Here is a 14,523-nt window from a genome sequence, read left to right on the forward strand (position 1 = left end):
CGAGGGTGGGATATTCCCTGTGCCCCTCAGAGCTCAGGAGGTCAGGAAGGCGAGGGAATGTGCAGGGAGGGAAGACCCCTGCCCACAGTCAGCCAGGAGTGGGAGCAGGACTGAGGCACTCGGGGCCAACTCCCCACCACCATCACCCCACCTCACATGGTGCTGAGGCTTCCTCACCATTTCATCAACCAGAGGACAAAAGGAAATCAAACTGTATTTCGGACTTCTGCTGAGCTCTGATACTGCCTTCGTGCCCACAAATCCTGTCTTAACATTTCCTCTTTTCATAAAACCCAGGTAGAAACCAACATCTAATTTATAACAAAACCACTTCCACAAAGCGTGTGGCTTATTACAGACCACCTAAAAACTGACTTCCTGTGTACAAGCTTCTCACTGGCAGGATGAAAACAGTGGCTGCTTTTTAAGCAACGATCGAGTTTCTCAGTTTGTTCAAAAAAAAAAAAAAGAGAGAAAGAAAAAGCATGCGTGGGAAGGAGAAGAAGTAATAAAAAGTGCTTTAGGCCATGAGGGACCCCTATATCCCAGATCCCTTGTCTCATGCCAAAGCTAGAATTTAAAGGAACATTCATTATCCTTTGGCATATCACGGATATAACATGGAAATGAGGAAATGCAGAAAAGCACAAGCACAGGGCAGAGGCATGAAGAAGGGGGAATTCTGGTCCCTGCTCCTGTAACAGAATAGCCCCCAAAAAACTCTGGTTTTTGTTGTCCCAAACTTATCAGGAGCTGCAAACAAGGAAGTGTTTGTCCACTGCTCGTTCTGTTTCAAGGAGGTGATTCAAATTAAGTGACTTCTGCCAAGGTGCACCCAGGTAACAGAAAAAAGGACAGGATGAGCTCCAAGCTTTTCCACATCAAGCCTAGAGCTCGGAATCGCTCTGGAAGGGAACAGGGAGGGCAGCAGCAGCTAAAAAATGCCATCACGTTCTCTGCCTTACCACACATTGCAAATGTTTTGGGAACTCCGGCTATTACAGACTAGAATGTAAATCAGAGTCCAAATTTGTCCCTTCATTTCATGAAACATAACCAATTCCCAAGTGTTGAATTGGGAAGTACAGTGCTGAAAAATGTGAAAAACTAACAACCTGTCAAACCAAAAAATGACTTTCCTGCAAAGCAAGTACTCTAAGGACAGCCCATCCATGTCTCCTATTGACCGTTAAATCTACATATCAATGTCCAACTGGGCTGACAATACAATTCAAGCTCTCTGCCAAGGCTAAATTAACTAAGCTTTCACTTTCATACAGGCAGAATTCCTTGCACCTCCTGACTCTGGCCTTAGCCCCAGCTCCACACAGACTTCCAAATCCCCCCAAAATGAACCCACGGCGAGAAAGCCACCTTTTCTCATGCTAACAACTCTATTGTAATAACATCTTCAGAGGCCATACTCGAGGTCTCCAGGAAAAGTAAACCACTGGAGTGCTTAATACCACAGCAGCACATTAACTCGTTCACACCCAGACAGCCCAGCCAAACGAGGAGGAGTTTTCTCTCCTGTTTCCCTGGTTTGTATTTTCACAGCTGTCAGCGAGGACAGGACGTAGGAAGCGATTCCTGCAAACCACCCGAGATCGGGCTGAAATCCTCACTTTGGATCCCACCTCCTTCCCTCCCAACACACTTACACAGAGAGAGCAGAGGGACTTTATTACAGAGATTATTTCCATCAAAGGCTGAACTGGTCATTATTTGCACTGAGGTCTGTGTTACAACGCAGGGCACGGTACAACCAATGCAGAAAATTCTCGTTCTCATGTTTTGCTGTTCCCAGCCCCGCTGCTTCCAGCTTTAGTTCCTTTGTGAGGCAGCACCATGGATCTGTGGAGGTGTGCCTGGAGCCAGGACAGGTGTGAGAAGGTACCTCCTCTCACTTGCTTAACTGCCTCTAGTCACTAAGTCAGGCCACAGGAGGAAGAGACGAGAAAATTACACATTTTCAAAAGCTCAACAGTTTCACCGAAAAAGAACAACCTCAGAATCCAGTTTTTATTATTCCACTGGTCTGTTCTGCATCTCACAGGAAATAACAAGTGACTGTACAAAATGTTTCAGATCCAGAGAGGTAATTCAGAAATCCTGTCTTGTCTCAAAATTTCCAAATCTTAAAAGCTATTCTTGAGGAAACAACATATTCCAAGTGGAGCTGGAACATGCCTACGATCAGTCTGAGGGACCTTGTGGCAAGCCAGGACAGAAAATAAATTTAATGTATATTGCTGGTTCAACTTCATCTGGAAATTTAAAATAAAAAACAAGTGCCACAGCCCCCTTCCCCAAAAGTCACTTTAGGATTCCTGTGAAAGGAAAAATGAAGAGCCTAATGATCCCAAGCCGAGAGTTTTAGAAGCAGTAAAACATCTGGGGCCACCAACTGCTCTTCCAGCAGTCTGAAATAACAATTTGTAAAAGCATTGTTTGTCCACAAAACTATTTCACGCATCTCCTTCAAAAATCACCATTCTGGTTCAAAAAAGGATAAATTTAAATGTGTTCTCTCCCACACAAGAAAACATGATTTTTCTATGAGAACAGTCGTACATGGGCTGATCCAGAGCTCAGGACAACTGAAATGTACCTTTACCAGAACTGTTCCCACCATGCTGGAAGGACACAGTGGCCTTTTCATTCCAAAGACTGTTCCCACAGTGACTCATTACAGTAAGAAGATTTTTAATCAGAATTCTGTTTCAATAATTGGGCCCAAAAGCGTTACCTGGAGCCCGAGCACATTAACGTGTCAATTAACAGCCTCACGCAATCATTAGGATCCATGAGCTCATCAGGGGTCCCTGCCAGCCCCATCTCCAGCCTGGCTCAGCCCCACCGAGGGGGGACCAGCAGCTAGGGCAGCCAAAGGGTTAAAATCCCATGTCAAACAGCAAGTCCTGGCTCTGGACCAGAAGGGACATGGGAACCAGGGCAGCTGAGTTATAAAGGCCTTATTGTAGCAGCCCACTGGATTGGAAATGACTTGTAGGCCTAATGAAACAAAACTTTGGCAGTAAAACAGAATGAAAGGAATGAGACAATAAAAGAGAGGAACAAAGGGAGCAGAGTTGTTTCAGCTTAGGAAAATAAGCTCACTTTGTTGTTGGGAAAAGCCAAAGCCGATTAGGATAAACCAATGACTAGGCATAAGTCTTCCAAACTAATTACACAGTTCGCCATGTGAAGTATAATTGCAAGTAGCAAACGAAGGACTGTGCTGCTTTCACAGGAGCTCTGTGAAGGGAGCAGCACCTGGGAAAACGAACCCTCCAAACCCTCCTCATCAGTGCCTGCAGCTCGGAAGGTACAGAACACGAGGTCCTGAGAAGTGCAGCTCATTAGTGCTCAGGGCTTTCTCCTGCTGGTCACAGTCCTCTGGGTAAGGCTTGAGGAGGCTGTTGTGCTTTCTTTTTTTAAATGATACCTGAAGTCTTAAATGCTCCAACGTGTCCCAAACTCAGAGCTCCACACTGCTTACACTCCCAGAAAGCCACAAACCAGGCAGACCCGCAGCCCCAGTCCTGCTGATGGCTCAGGGCAGCACTGTGGCCCCCCAGGGGAGGAATGCGAGCCCTGCAGAGTTTCCCCTTGGATCTCCTCACCTCTAACACTTCTCATTTAAATTCTTTCAAAGCCTGGTCTCAGCAGCTTTTCCCACCCAGCACAAGGGTGATGCTACAGAGCCTAGACAGGTCAACATGGCCAGTGAATTTATTTTGCTTGTAAGGATGTTTTAAACATCTCTGACTGAAACAGCAGAGGATCCCACAAACAACTGCATTAGACTGTCAGGATCAGGGATTAACACAATGGCTTGTTTTTCTTCTGATTGTAAACATAATGGCTTAGCCTCCTTGTGTCCTCTGTGGATCCTGCTCCCTGAAACCACTGGAAGGACAAGTCTTCCCTTCTGCAGCACCCTGACTCCCTTCCTGGCACAAAGACCCCACTAAGCCTCTCTGGGGAGCCCCCTCAGCAACTGCAGGTGCACAAGTTCAGCCTCACCAGCTCTAAGCAATCACAAAGCTGTTCACTACACTGCTCTGTGCTCACCCTGTGAAGCCTTTTGGCTTCACTCAGGTAATTTCTCCCTGTTTTCCTCCACAGATTACAGCAGCTAGGAATGCCAACCTTCCCAAAAGGATCCTACAGATCCTGGGCTTTACAGAAAGAAAAATAATCACTATGAGAAATCTCACTGTCCAAGTCTCAGCATTATTGTTACCACGTACTTTGGTGCTGTAACGTCCGGCACTTTCACTGAAGTCAGGAAGAGTGTTCACTAAAGCTTTTCTTTTTCTTGGAGACAAAGGCTCTGGCACTGACTTTTCAAAAAGCTGCAGTTTCAAATTCAACACTTTATCCCTTCCCTGCCAACTCCAGTTACACGAGCGAGCCCGCCTGGCCCCAGAGCTGGGGGCTGCTCTGCTCACACTGTGTGTTTGGAGAGAGCTACCTCCAGTTACCAAAACAGCCTCCCTTGGCTGCCAAGCTCCTCTCCACAGCAAGTACAAACAGGATTTCAGGAATCACAGTAAGCAATTTTTTCCAGGCCGATAAATAAGCTCAGCATTTCAAAGAGCAACTCACCTGAGATGCTCTTATCAAACACGGGCGGTTCCTCGCACGTTAATCATGTCATGCAATTTGCTTTATTTCAAGAAAGCTCTGAGCAAAGGCAGAGCTCACCTATCGATGGATCACTGTTTGCATGGCAATGGCCTGACTGGAGCTCTGAGCAGGGCGCAGGCCCTGCCCAAAGGGCTGGAGAGCTGAGCAAGGGAGTCACGGAGCAGCAGAGGAGCGGGATGGAGAAGGACAGGGCTCCAGAAGGTCCCACAGGGCCAGTCCTGGGTCACTGTATCTGAATGCAGCATCCCACCATCCACAGCACATTAACCAGTCTTCTAACTGAGTTGGAGCACAAGTTCCCATTTCCAAGGGTCATTAAACCAGCATCTCCTGACAACCTGAGCCTCGGGGAGGATCACCTCAAAACACCCTGAAACCAGACTGTCCCAGCTGCCAAAGAGCACAGCGCCGTGGGGAGAACCCCAACGCCCACACCAAGGTCCAGGGAGGGTGACACAGCCCAGCACCTCTGCTCCCAACACCACCAGCTGCACCAAACTCTTCATGAGCTGCAACAGGGAAGTGTCAAACAGGGATGCACCCGGAAAAAGTCACCTGGAATAACAGGGACCAAGCCCTGCAGGAGCTGAGCTCTACTGCCTGGGCCACACAGCCTCAGCAGGACATCCTAGCTGTGCTGTCACTGGAATGGGTCCCTGCCTTGACCCCAACTCATGCAATTTTCAGCTCCTTAATTTTTTTAGCCTGCAAATTAAGACACCTGAAAAAAAATATTTGATTTTCCCAAAGTATTGCCTCTGGAGAGGCAAACCTCTGCTAAGCTGTCTCAAGGAAGGCAGAGCACGAAAGCAGAACCGAAGCGTCCCGAATCCCCAGTCACTCCTGAGACACAGCCTGGCTGTCTGCATTCTCAGGGACTGTAAAATTGCAAGCATGAAACTACCAGATGGTGAAATTAAAAAGACTATATTAAGACAACATCCAGACAATATGCAAAGCGCTTATATTGAAACTATTATTAACTTCAAAAATACAGGTTAGTGGAGTTCTGCAATTAGAAGTAACTACAGAAGAAACATCCAAAAGCTCATGTAATCCTTTAATAAAAGGCTCAGCAGGCTGTAAACATCCTGCCGGAATCGAAGATTATTATTGAAAATAAAATGACTGGTTTGCAAAACAACTATCAATCCAGCACAGGAACCATTTATAAACTCGCCTCCTCAGTCCTCGACAAAATCCTGCCTGGCTCAGGCTTTTCAGGGCAGATAAAAGAAACATAAACTAACTACAAGGAATGGGAGCTGCTTTGCTCTGGGATACCCCGCTGGGTCCTCACGCAATCTCGCATCTAAACCATCGATGGCTGCACTCCAGAGGACAGGAACCGAGCTGCTCAGCTGGAATCCATGGAGCTCGAGCCCATGGAGCCCCATGGACAGCAGGGCTGGCATGAGTCTCCATGGAAGGTGGCACCACCAACTGCTCTCAGAGCAGGCAGCTCTGCAAGCTCTTCACCCATCAGACTCCTGAACAAGTGTCCAAAAGCCTTGGGTACCCAGGGAACTCCATGGAAATCAGGGGCACTAAGTTCCAGCCCCAGCCTGGACTGTGGGGTTTGAGTCGTCACATCACAGCAAAAACTATTCTGGGAAGGTTCAGAGCTCCTTCTGTGCATAAACTTGTTTGGGTTTTTGGTTGGTTTGGGGTTTTTTTTAATGATGTCAGGATTCTACATGCATTTGCACAGGATCTTGCATAAGGATTTTCCACTAAGAAATTAAGTGGATATTCCAGTGGCTTCCACATTACTCTTTGCTTTTCACGTGGTTCCTTCAGGCATTTTCACAACTTAATGAGCTCTCCCATACATCTATCTGCCCCTTTTGCCACTGCAATCAAGGTAAACAGAAGGCTGATTTTATGGAGAAGACAGCTGTATAATCATTCAGCTGAGGGTCAAATTCTTCCTGAACAGACACAGATCCACCTCTCGATGATGCCTTTTTAACTTCACTGGAAGTAAACAGTGCTGGCAATGCTGTGCACAGACACACACAGTGAACAGAAGAGGAATTCCAGAGGCTTCGAGAAATGACACAGAAAGGCAAAAACTGTGGCCCTCCTCTGAGCCCAGCCCTGACTGCACTTTTTCGAAACACACTTTAAAAAGAAAGGAAAGAAAGAACTGTGTAGTGCTCACTTGGGCAGAACTTACCTTGCCAAACTGTTCGAAGTATTGCTTCACGTCTTCCACTACCGTATTAGCCGATAATCCACCTACAAATATTTTCTTTGTTCTTGTGACCATCTGTAAGAAATTATAAGACAAGCACACGGTTTAACCAGATTATTTCAAACAATATGTGGAAAAAAGAAATATTCTTCAGATCCCATCCCTAACCCAGATAATGAGAATATTTCTTTACAAAAGCAATTTCGATTCGATTTGATTAGATACTTCTTTCTCTTTGTCTTGTTTTGTTTTTATTTGAGAGATGGCTGAGTAAAGGCTCTCAATAACAACTCTAGCCCCCGGATATTTTTTTTTAATAAATGATTTTTATTGTGTTTCTCAATGCAAATATAAGTGAAAAAGGAGTCCAAGTATCATATCTTCATAGCTACTGCCTCAAAAGCAACGCACCTTTCCCCCTCCTCTTCCTACAGACAGGGTGAATTCTCTTTGGCAGACAAAAGGCAATTACATCAAATCGAAGGGATGTGTTATTAAGTTTCCATGGGTCAGTTTAAAAGGAACTTGCACGGTTACTTTAAAAATAATCAAATGATGAAAGGCAGCCAGAGCTGCCGATGCAGAATCCTCCAGCTGCCACAACCCACACTCCAGCTCACAGTGTCACCACCCATCAGGGCTGGATCAGCTCCTGCAGAAATCCACCTGCGCTCCCCAGACCCCAGCAGAGCACCCAGCTCTTCTGCTGACCCACGTGCACCCGATCCTGGTCCACACAAAGCAAAGGGATGGTGCTGGATTCCCTACGGAGAACACACCATCCCACAATCCATCATCCACGACCTGCAGCCCTCCAAGCTGGGCAGGATCAGCCCATGGACACAAACCCCAACGATGGCAGGGGAAGCTGGTGTCTTTGGTGGGCTGATCCCAAACCCCCTGACCCTTGTGGGCCCCCCGAAGTCAGGGCAGATCCAGGGCAATGCTCCCAAGGGCCCCCATCATCCTGGCACACTTGGGCAGAGGGGAAACACCCCAGCTGGGATCAGACCATGGCCTTAGAGCTGGAGACAGCCCAGCAGCAGCCAACCCACCATACAAAGGTGTCTGAGTCAACACTGCACGTTAACTCAGGAAACCGAATGTGCCAATATAAAATTCATGCATTGAAATGCTTAAATTTGTTTGCTCTGGAAACTGGGTGAAGCAGCCAACTTCCTGAGACTGAAGGGAAAAATGCTGCATGACTCTCATTAACCAGATATTCCCTTCCATCAGCCTTACAGAAGTCCACTTCATTTTTTTCCCCTCTTTTTCAAGTTAGGAAGAAAAAGAAAGAGAAAAAAAAAACTGTGTAAAAATTCAATTATTTTTTCCTGGCTGCAATCTAGGGCTCCGAAATTGAAGCCCAAGCATATATTTTTCTGTAGAAAATTGTCATTTACAAATAAAGAATTGGCGAAAGCCGACTTGTAACTAAAGGATTTTGCAGGGCTGTCAAGAGCCCTCTGCCTGCCAGCATCTGATTTAAGATCAGGCCAAGCTTCTGTTGTCATACAAAAGAGGGAGGAAAGCAATTATTCTAAAGCAGTATTTGAAATTATCATCATTTTTATATTTGACCAAGAAAGAAAGAAAACGAGAGCTACTGCTTTTAGAAGCAAGATTGAAGGTTAAAGAAAAAAAAAAAAGAAAAAGACCACTTTGTTTCAATAGCTTCAGTCAAAGAAAATATTGGTAATGACAAGCAAATTCACAACATTTTAATGCCTAGAGATGTGTTGCGAGCTGGGAAATGGTTTCAGAAATCAGCTCTTTGGTACCAAAGTGAAGCACAAAATTAAGTCTGCTTTTACAATCTACGTTTCCCTGAAGAGACAGTTCAATTGCTTTGTTACCACATTCCCCCCAGCACCAGAACAGAAAACGTGTAGCCTGAGCGATTCCTCTGATCCCGACGTGCCTGAGCAGCAGGATTCCCTGCGTTCCCTGCCTGCCTCCCACCTGTGGCACAGGCACCCGGGTGCCCCCAGACCCGCCTGGGCTCAGCCAGCGGCCACCGCTCAGCTCCCTCTCACCCAGCTCGGGATCCCCGGAGACACGGCAGGTCTGGACTCAGCTCTGCCCTGCCCAGGGATGGACGTGCCCAGCAGAGGGGAGGGGGTGACCAGCCCTCACCACGGAGCCATGGCAGCTGCCTGTGCCCAGCTCAGGTCCTCGTGGGACCTCAGCAGGGAGGAGCTGCCGTGGTGCTGACACTCGTGCCAGGGGAGCTGCTCTCCACACGTGCCTGTGCTGGTACAGCCTCCCCAGTTTCCAGCCTTTGGATAACTGCGGGACTCGGACCGGCTGGAGACAAAGCCCCCCCTCTGACCTGCACATCCTCCCTCAGCAGCCCAGCAGACACCACAGGAGGAGAGGTTTCCTCAGGGAAAGCACCAAGCCCGGGTCCTGCTGGGCCCAAGGCTCCCCGGAGCAGGGCACTGCACTCACAGTCTGGGCACTGGGAGCACACCCTGCCAGCCTGAGGGTCACAGCCAAAGGCTGCCAAACACTCTGGTCAAACACGATGTGCTGAGAAAACCCACATTAACCAGAAAGGCCCCAAATCTCCCACTGCCAATGGCTGTGAGGGCAGCCTGTTCCTCACCGAGTACCCTCTGCAGGAAACAGGGCTCCAATAAAGCCTTCTGGTTCACCCAGTGATGGTCTCACTACCCAACATAATAATTCTCTCCACCACAGATCTGTGTTTGTTTTCAGGAGGACAAACAAAGGGTTAAAGTACATTTAATGAAGTACCCTTGGTGTAAACACTACAGATGACAAAGAGTCAGAGGCACCAATGATCACAGGCACTGGTAACTTTAGCTGCTCTCTAAAATTAAAGGCTTTTTTAAATCAAAACACTCATTTGGCTCAGAAAATAAATCAGCATATATTTAGCAAAAAAACCCTACAATTCTATAAAAGCAGTTATGTATATATTGAAGAAAAACCACTCATTATCATTATTTTCTTATTATTGTAACAAAAAGCCCCAAACGAAATCCCCAGTCTGAAGTTCCTCCAGTGAAAGTCACTGAGGATCTTTATCTTTTCCTGTGAGTAAATTCAGAATCTGCTTTCTGGAGACTACTCACAATAGGGACATACAGACACCCCCCCAAACAGCAAGGGAGTCACTGTAGCATTGGTGGGTTCAGACCCTCTGCCCCTTCCAGGGATGGAACAGCAGGGTTTGGGTAACAGGAGTGATTTGTGAGAATCAATCACAAATCCATGATTTATGAATGACTCCAAGAGGTCTGGGTCACTCCAAAACCACAACACTTCCAGCTTCATGCCCTGGGTTTTCCTCTGCAGTGCCCTGTATCCATCACTGGCTCCTGCAGGGCTCTGCAGACCGTGGGCTCGGGATGGGTTTGCAGGTTTGTGCACTGAAGGTGTCTCTCTCTGGCTGCAGAAGGAATCGCCAGGAGAGGCAGATCCGAGGCCCGTTAATTGTGAGCGCAGCAGAATTGCTGTTTGTATACGGCGTTAGTGTGGAGTTAATCAAAACACATGTGACTACTCCTGCGAGGAGGCATTCAAGGTTACACTCCATTTATTGGCTTGGCTTTGAAAAATATAATCGCCTTTGTGTTCTGAAACTGAGCAAACACTTCAGGTGGTGCAGGAGCAGGAAAAAACCTTCCATGCTTTAGCCAGGCAGGTCTGCCGAGTTTATGCCATTTTCACAAGGTTAAGTTTGTAATTAGATCAGTTTGGGGTGTATCAGGTAAATCTCCTCTAAACAACAGGCTGAAGATGCAGTCTCTGGGAACAAAAGTCCTATCCCACTCGAACACATCAATACCCACAAGTTAAACCTCACAAACTCTGGTGAAACAAAGGAATGGGGTTTTTCAGAGCCTCCAGCTCCGAGTCCATGAACATCCCTCACACACCAATGCTGCTCTTCGTCTTCCTGTGGTTTTTCTGTCCCCACTGAAACTGTCTCACCATCACTACTATCAACAATGCACAAAGGGGATTTTAGGCTCATTAAATATTTTGCACAATTCCCAGAATTTCAAAATCTGAAGCAACAAGCACCCACTACTCCATCTAGATGAGTCAAGGTCCTGTCTATTTTTAACAAAGAAGTTACATATTTGACTTCAGGGTAATGGTTTTAAGTGTCATTTCCCAACCATTCCTTATGCAGCCTTTTTTTGCTGTGTCCCCCCGCCCAGTTTTAATTCAGAGCTCCTGCTCAGGAGGCTGGAAAGGATGAGTGCTGACACCCAGCTAGCACAGAGTGTGTCTTATCACAAAGTAAACACCATGTAAAATCCCAAAATCCATGTGAAATCCCAAAGCAGGAGGCAGTGACACAGGGTTAAAGCAAACCAGCACACAGGGCTCAAAGAGCACCCTGGAAACCTGTGCCTGAACTCAGCTCAAGCACACTCCGGTGAGGAATTCATCAAGACTTTGCATCCTCAATTTCCCAATGTGGTGGAAGTGGACTAGAGTACTAATAGTGAATCTGCATCACGAATTGCTGAAATTAGCATTAATTTCAGATTAAACTAATTATGCATCTATAACTGTTTTCCAGAGCACTCTCTCTCCTCTGACAGTGTGGGTGCGTGGGTGCATGCGTATTCCAGCCTGCTCACCTCATCTGCAGCTTGGCATTTCATCATTTCTAGTGTACCCACCTTCTAAATAGGTTTATAATTAGAAAAATCATCTTTCGTATCTGTGCTGAACTGCATTTATACCCCATTGTGCTGTACATCCAAACTACAGCATTACTTCTAATTAAAAACAACAATAATTCATGTAACAGGGGAAGTGATCTTGTTAACTGAATTGCCAGGCTTCTTTTGGCAGAGCACAGACCTTAAGAATTCTCCAGGTTTGGTTTTTTGGGTTTTTTTGGCCTCTGGGATCCTCATAGGAAGTTCCAAAAAGCTATTAAAAACTCAACTGAAATGTGAAGACACGACGAAGGAGGCATTGTTTAGTGGAAGCTTCCAACCCTTCTCAGTTCACCTATTAGGAGAACACCCCAGAACCATCCCCTGGCCCGGTATTTCTGAGAGGTTCACAAGTGATGGAGGTGCATGTGAGCACCGTGTTCCCTCAGGGAGCAAACCCTGCACTCTCAAGCTCCACAACAGCAAGAGCAACTGAATCCCGTGCGAAGGCAGCGCGGCTTTACGTGCCACGTACAACACGCTTAAGTATTCAGAATAGGATTTCAAATACCTTGTGCCTGACCCCTGGGTAAGCTCATGTCATCCTGTGAGAGCTGCTCCAGCTATAGAAGGTATGTGGGAATGAAAGAGCTCTTTAATCCAAACAACCGGCACGGATTCCTGGTGGGGTAAAGCAGTTTCCCCGATTCCTGGGAAAATACAGATGGGTTGTATTCTCCCAGCCCATTCAGAAACCAAACTGTTAACTTAGTCCCTGCTGTATTCCTAGTTTTTTGCTGTCTGGGGTTCTGCTGGGTTTGGGGGGGGGGGGTTATTTCTCTCCCCCAGTGACTGTGGCATCAGCAGGAGGCAGAACACACAAAGTGATTTTTACAAGACAGACTGAACTGGCAGTGATTGCCGAAGCCATCCCTGGAGTGTCACAAGTAAACCTGGCCAGGGGCCAGCAGGGCCCCTCTTGGTCATCTTCCAGCTGTGACTGGATTTAACTCCATGTGCCCCCTCACCTCCCCACCACAGGGGCAGCTGAGCAATGGCAGCCTGTCGCAGGCCACAGGAAGGGGTCCTCCCAAAAGAAGAGTTTGCTGTCCAGGCAGCAGCATCCCATACACCTCCTCCAAGCCATGCTCAGCTCTCCAGGCACAGCCACACCTTTACCTGCCCCACCACTCAGAGCTCCCTGCACGGGAGATCCAATCTCCTGAAAATTAGCCCCAGCTGTGAGAGCTCAGCAGTTTTTTTGAGCAAAATCTGGCTTCAAGCTTCATATCAAAGGACACAGTAAAATTCACCAGAGCCAGCATTCCCCCCTCCAGAGCCCAGGAATAGCTCCTGGCCCCACAGCCTCACTAGAACAAGTTATATCACATCCCTGAGGGCTGCTCCTGTACCCCGTGCTCCAGTTAACTCTTTTACGGGTTACAGAAGCACGGGCAAGGGGAGGGCAGCAGAGAAAATCTATTTAAATCCCCCTGGTTGCTTCAGCTCCTCGTGCACAGTGCAGGAGGAAGGTAACTCTAAATCTTCACTGAGCACAGACAACTTACCCAATGTGCCTGCCTGATTGCTGTTCAGCAGTGCTTAAAAACTGCATTAATAAGTTTAAATTAAGATAATTATTTTTAAATTAATACATCTCAGGGCCACAAATGGAGAGCACTGCCCAATGTGACTGGGGGGGTGGGGGATTTTTGCAATGCCCATGTAATGAGGGACAAAGGTCCCAGTGGGAAGCAATTAAGCTTCTGGTCCTAAATCTACAGGCTACTGGCAACACTTCACCTTGTGCAAGCAGAGAGAGAGAGAAGGAGAGGGAGGGAGAGAGGGAAGGAGGAAGAGATGGCATTCTGCCCAGGGACCTCACTTTCAAAGCCATGGCAGCAATGTTTGATGGGAACACACATTAACTGACCATTACCACGTTCATCAATTCCTCATCTCTGCTATACCACCTTCTGGAAAGAAAAATCACGTCCCATATCCAAAATACAACCAGAAAACTTGTGCCCTCCAACAAGACACACAGTTGTGCCAGACCAGGTTTCCAAGGGCATATTCAAGGTCCATTTGCAGTACAGCTCTACAGGTGAAGCAGGGTGGAATAAAGTGGGTCAAAGTGGGGAACCAAGCCAAACAGCTTCCCAAAATACATCCCAAGTCCCTGGTTTTTTAACCTGGAACAATACATGGAGAAGACACCCAGCTGTCCCTGCTTTCCTATGCCCAGGGGGGTCGTGCAGGACAGCAGTGACTGGCACTACCCCCTGTGCAAGGGCCTGGCCAGCACAGGCTGCACACCCACCCAAAGCCTGCAGCCCACCCTGAGGGCGAGTGCCAAAAGGCTCTTGGGAGCTCAGGCAAAGTCCTGCTCATCCAAGAGCTGCTGCCTGCTAACCAGAGGGCTGCCCAAGCCCATCAAGTGCCACTCACTGCCCCATCAGGGCTGTCAGCCAGCAGCCACAACACAGGTCCTGCCCAGGCCTCTTCCATCCGTGGGTGCTGCTGCTGAACAGACTGTGCAGGGCAGGGCAGCAACGGCTGCGCTCCCACCCCACGGGCACAAACGAGCCCCTTCCTTCCCTGGCTGCTCCACAACTACCTCCTTACTGCTGTCATACCTGGCAGCATCAGGTGTGACAGCTTGCTCTGTCACCATGCCCAAAAGCACACGGGTCTGCAGCCAGAATGGCTTTATGGTGTGGTCAATGAGGTTTAAGCCAGTGTACAGCAAAATCCAACAGCGCAGTCCAACCCAGAGATGAAGAGGAGCGCACCGTCTGTAAGAGTTTATAAATTCTTCCAGCTCCAAACACTGAGGTCAGTCCAAAGAAAAGTTTATTGCCTCTACACTGCAGAAAGCACGACATAATGTAAATGCTTCTAAGTCAGCATCAACTAATTTTTCACGATGACCCTGTCAAATCAGTGATGAGAGCTCTCTGTTAAGATTCTAGATAATGTTCTGCTAAAACAAGAAAAATTCACGGGAAGGGATAA

At 47.5% G+C, this 14,523-nt stretch overlaps 1 protein-coding gene across 13 annotated transcripts in view; it reads right to left on the reverse strand.

Moving 5' to 3' along the window:
* The window catches only part of MSI2 (musashi RNA binding protein 2), a 221,682-nt gene that overhangs the window by 136,697 nt on the left and 70,462 nt on the right, over positions 1 to 14,523 (reverse strand). For all 13 annotated transcript variants that reach the window (XR_001875920.1, XR_001875921.1, XM_017821648.1 and 10 more), the window contains exon 6: positions 6,836 to 6,928. Coding sequence is in view for 11 of the 13 variants with exons in the window: in XM_017821648.1 (XP_017677137.1) it covers positions 6,836 to 6,928 (93 nt within the window). In the remaining 2 variants the exon portion in view is untranslated. The remainder of the gene's footprint in view (positions 1 to 6,835; positions 6,929 to 14,523) is intronic.

The sequence above is a fragment of the Lepidothrix coronata genome, unplaced genomic scaffold (genome assembly GCF_001604755.1).
Source record: "Lepidothrix coronata isolate B3197 unplaced genomic scaffold, Lepidothrix_coronata-1.0 Scaffold91, whole genome shotgun sequence".
NCBI classification, from domain to species: Eukaryota; Metazoa; Chordata; class Aves; order Passeriformes; family Pipridae; genus Lepidothrix; species Lepidothrix coronata.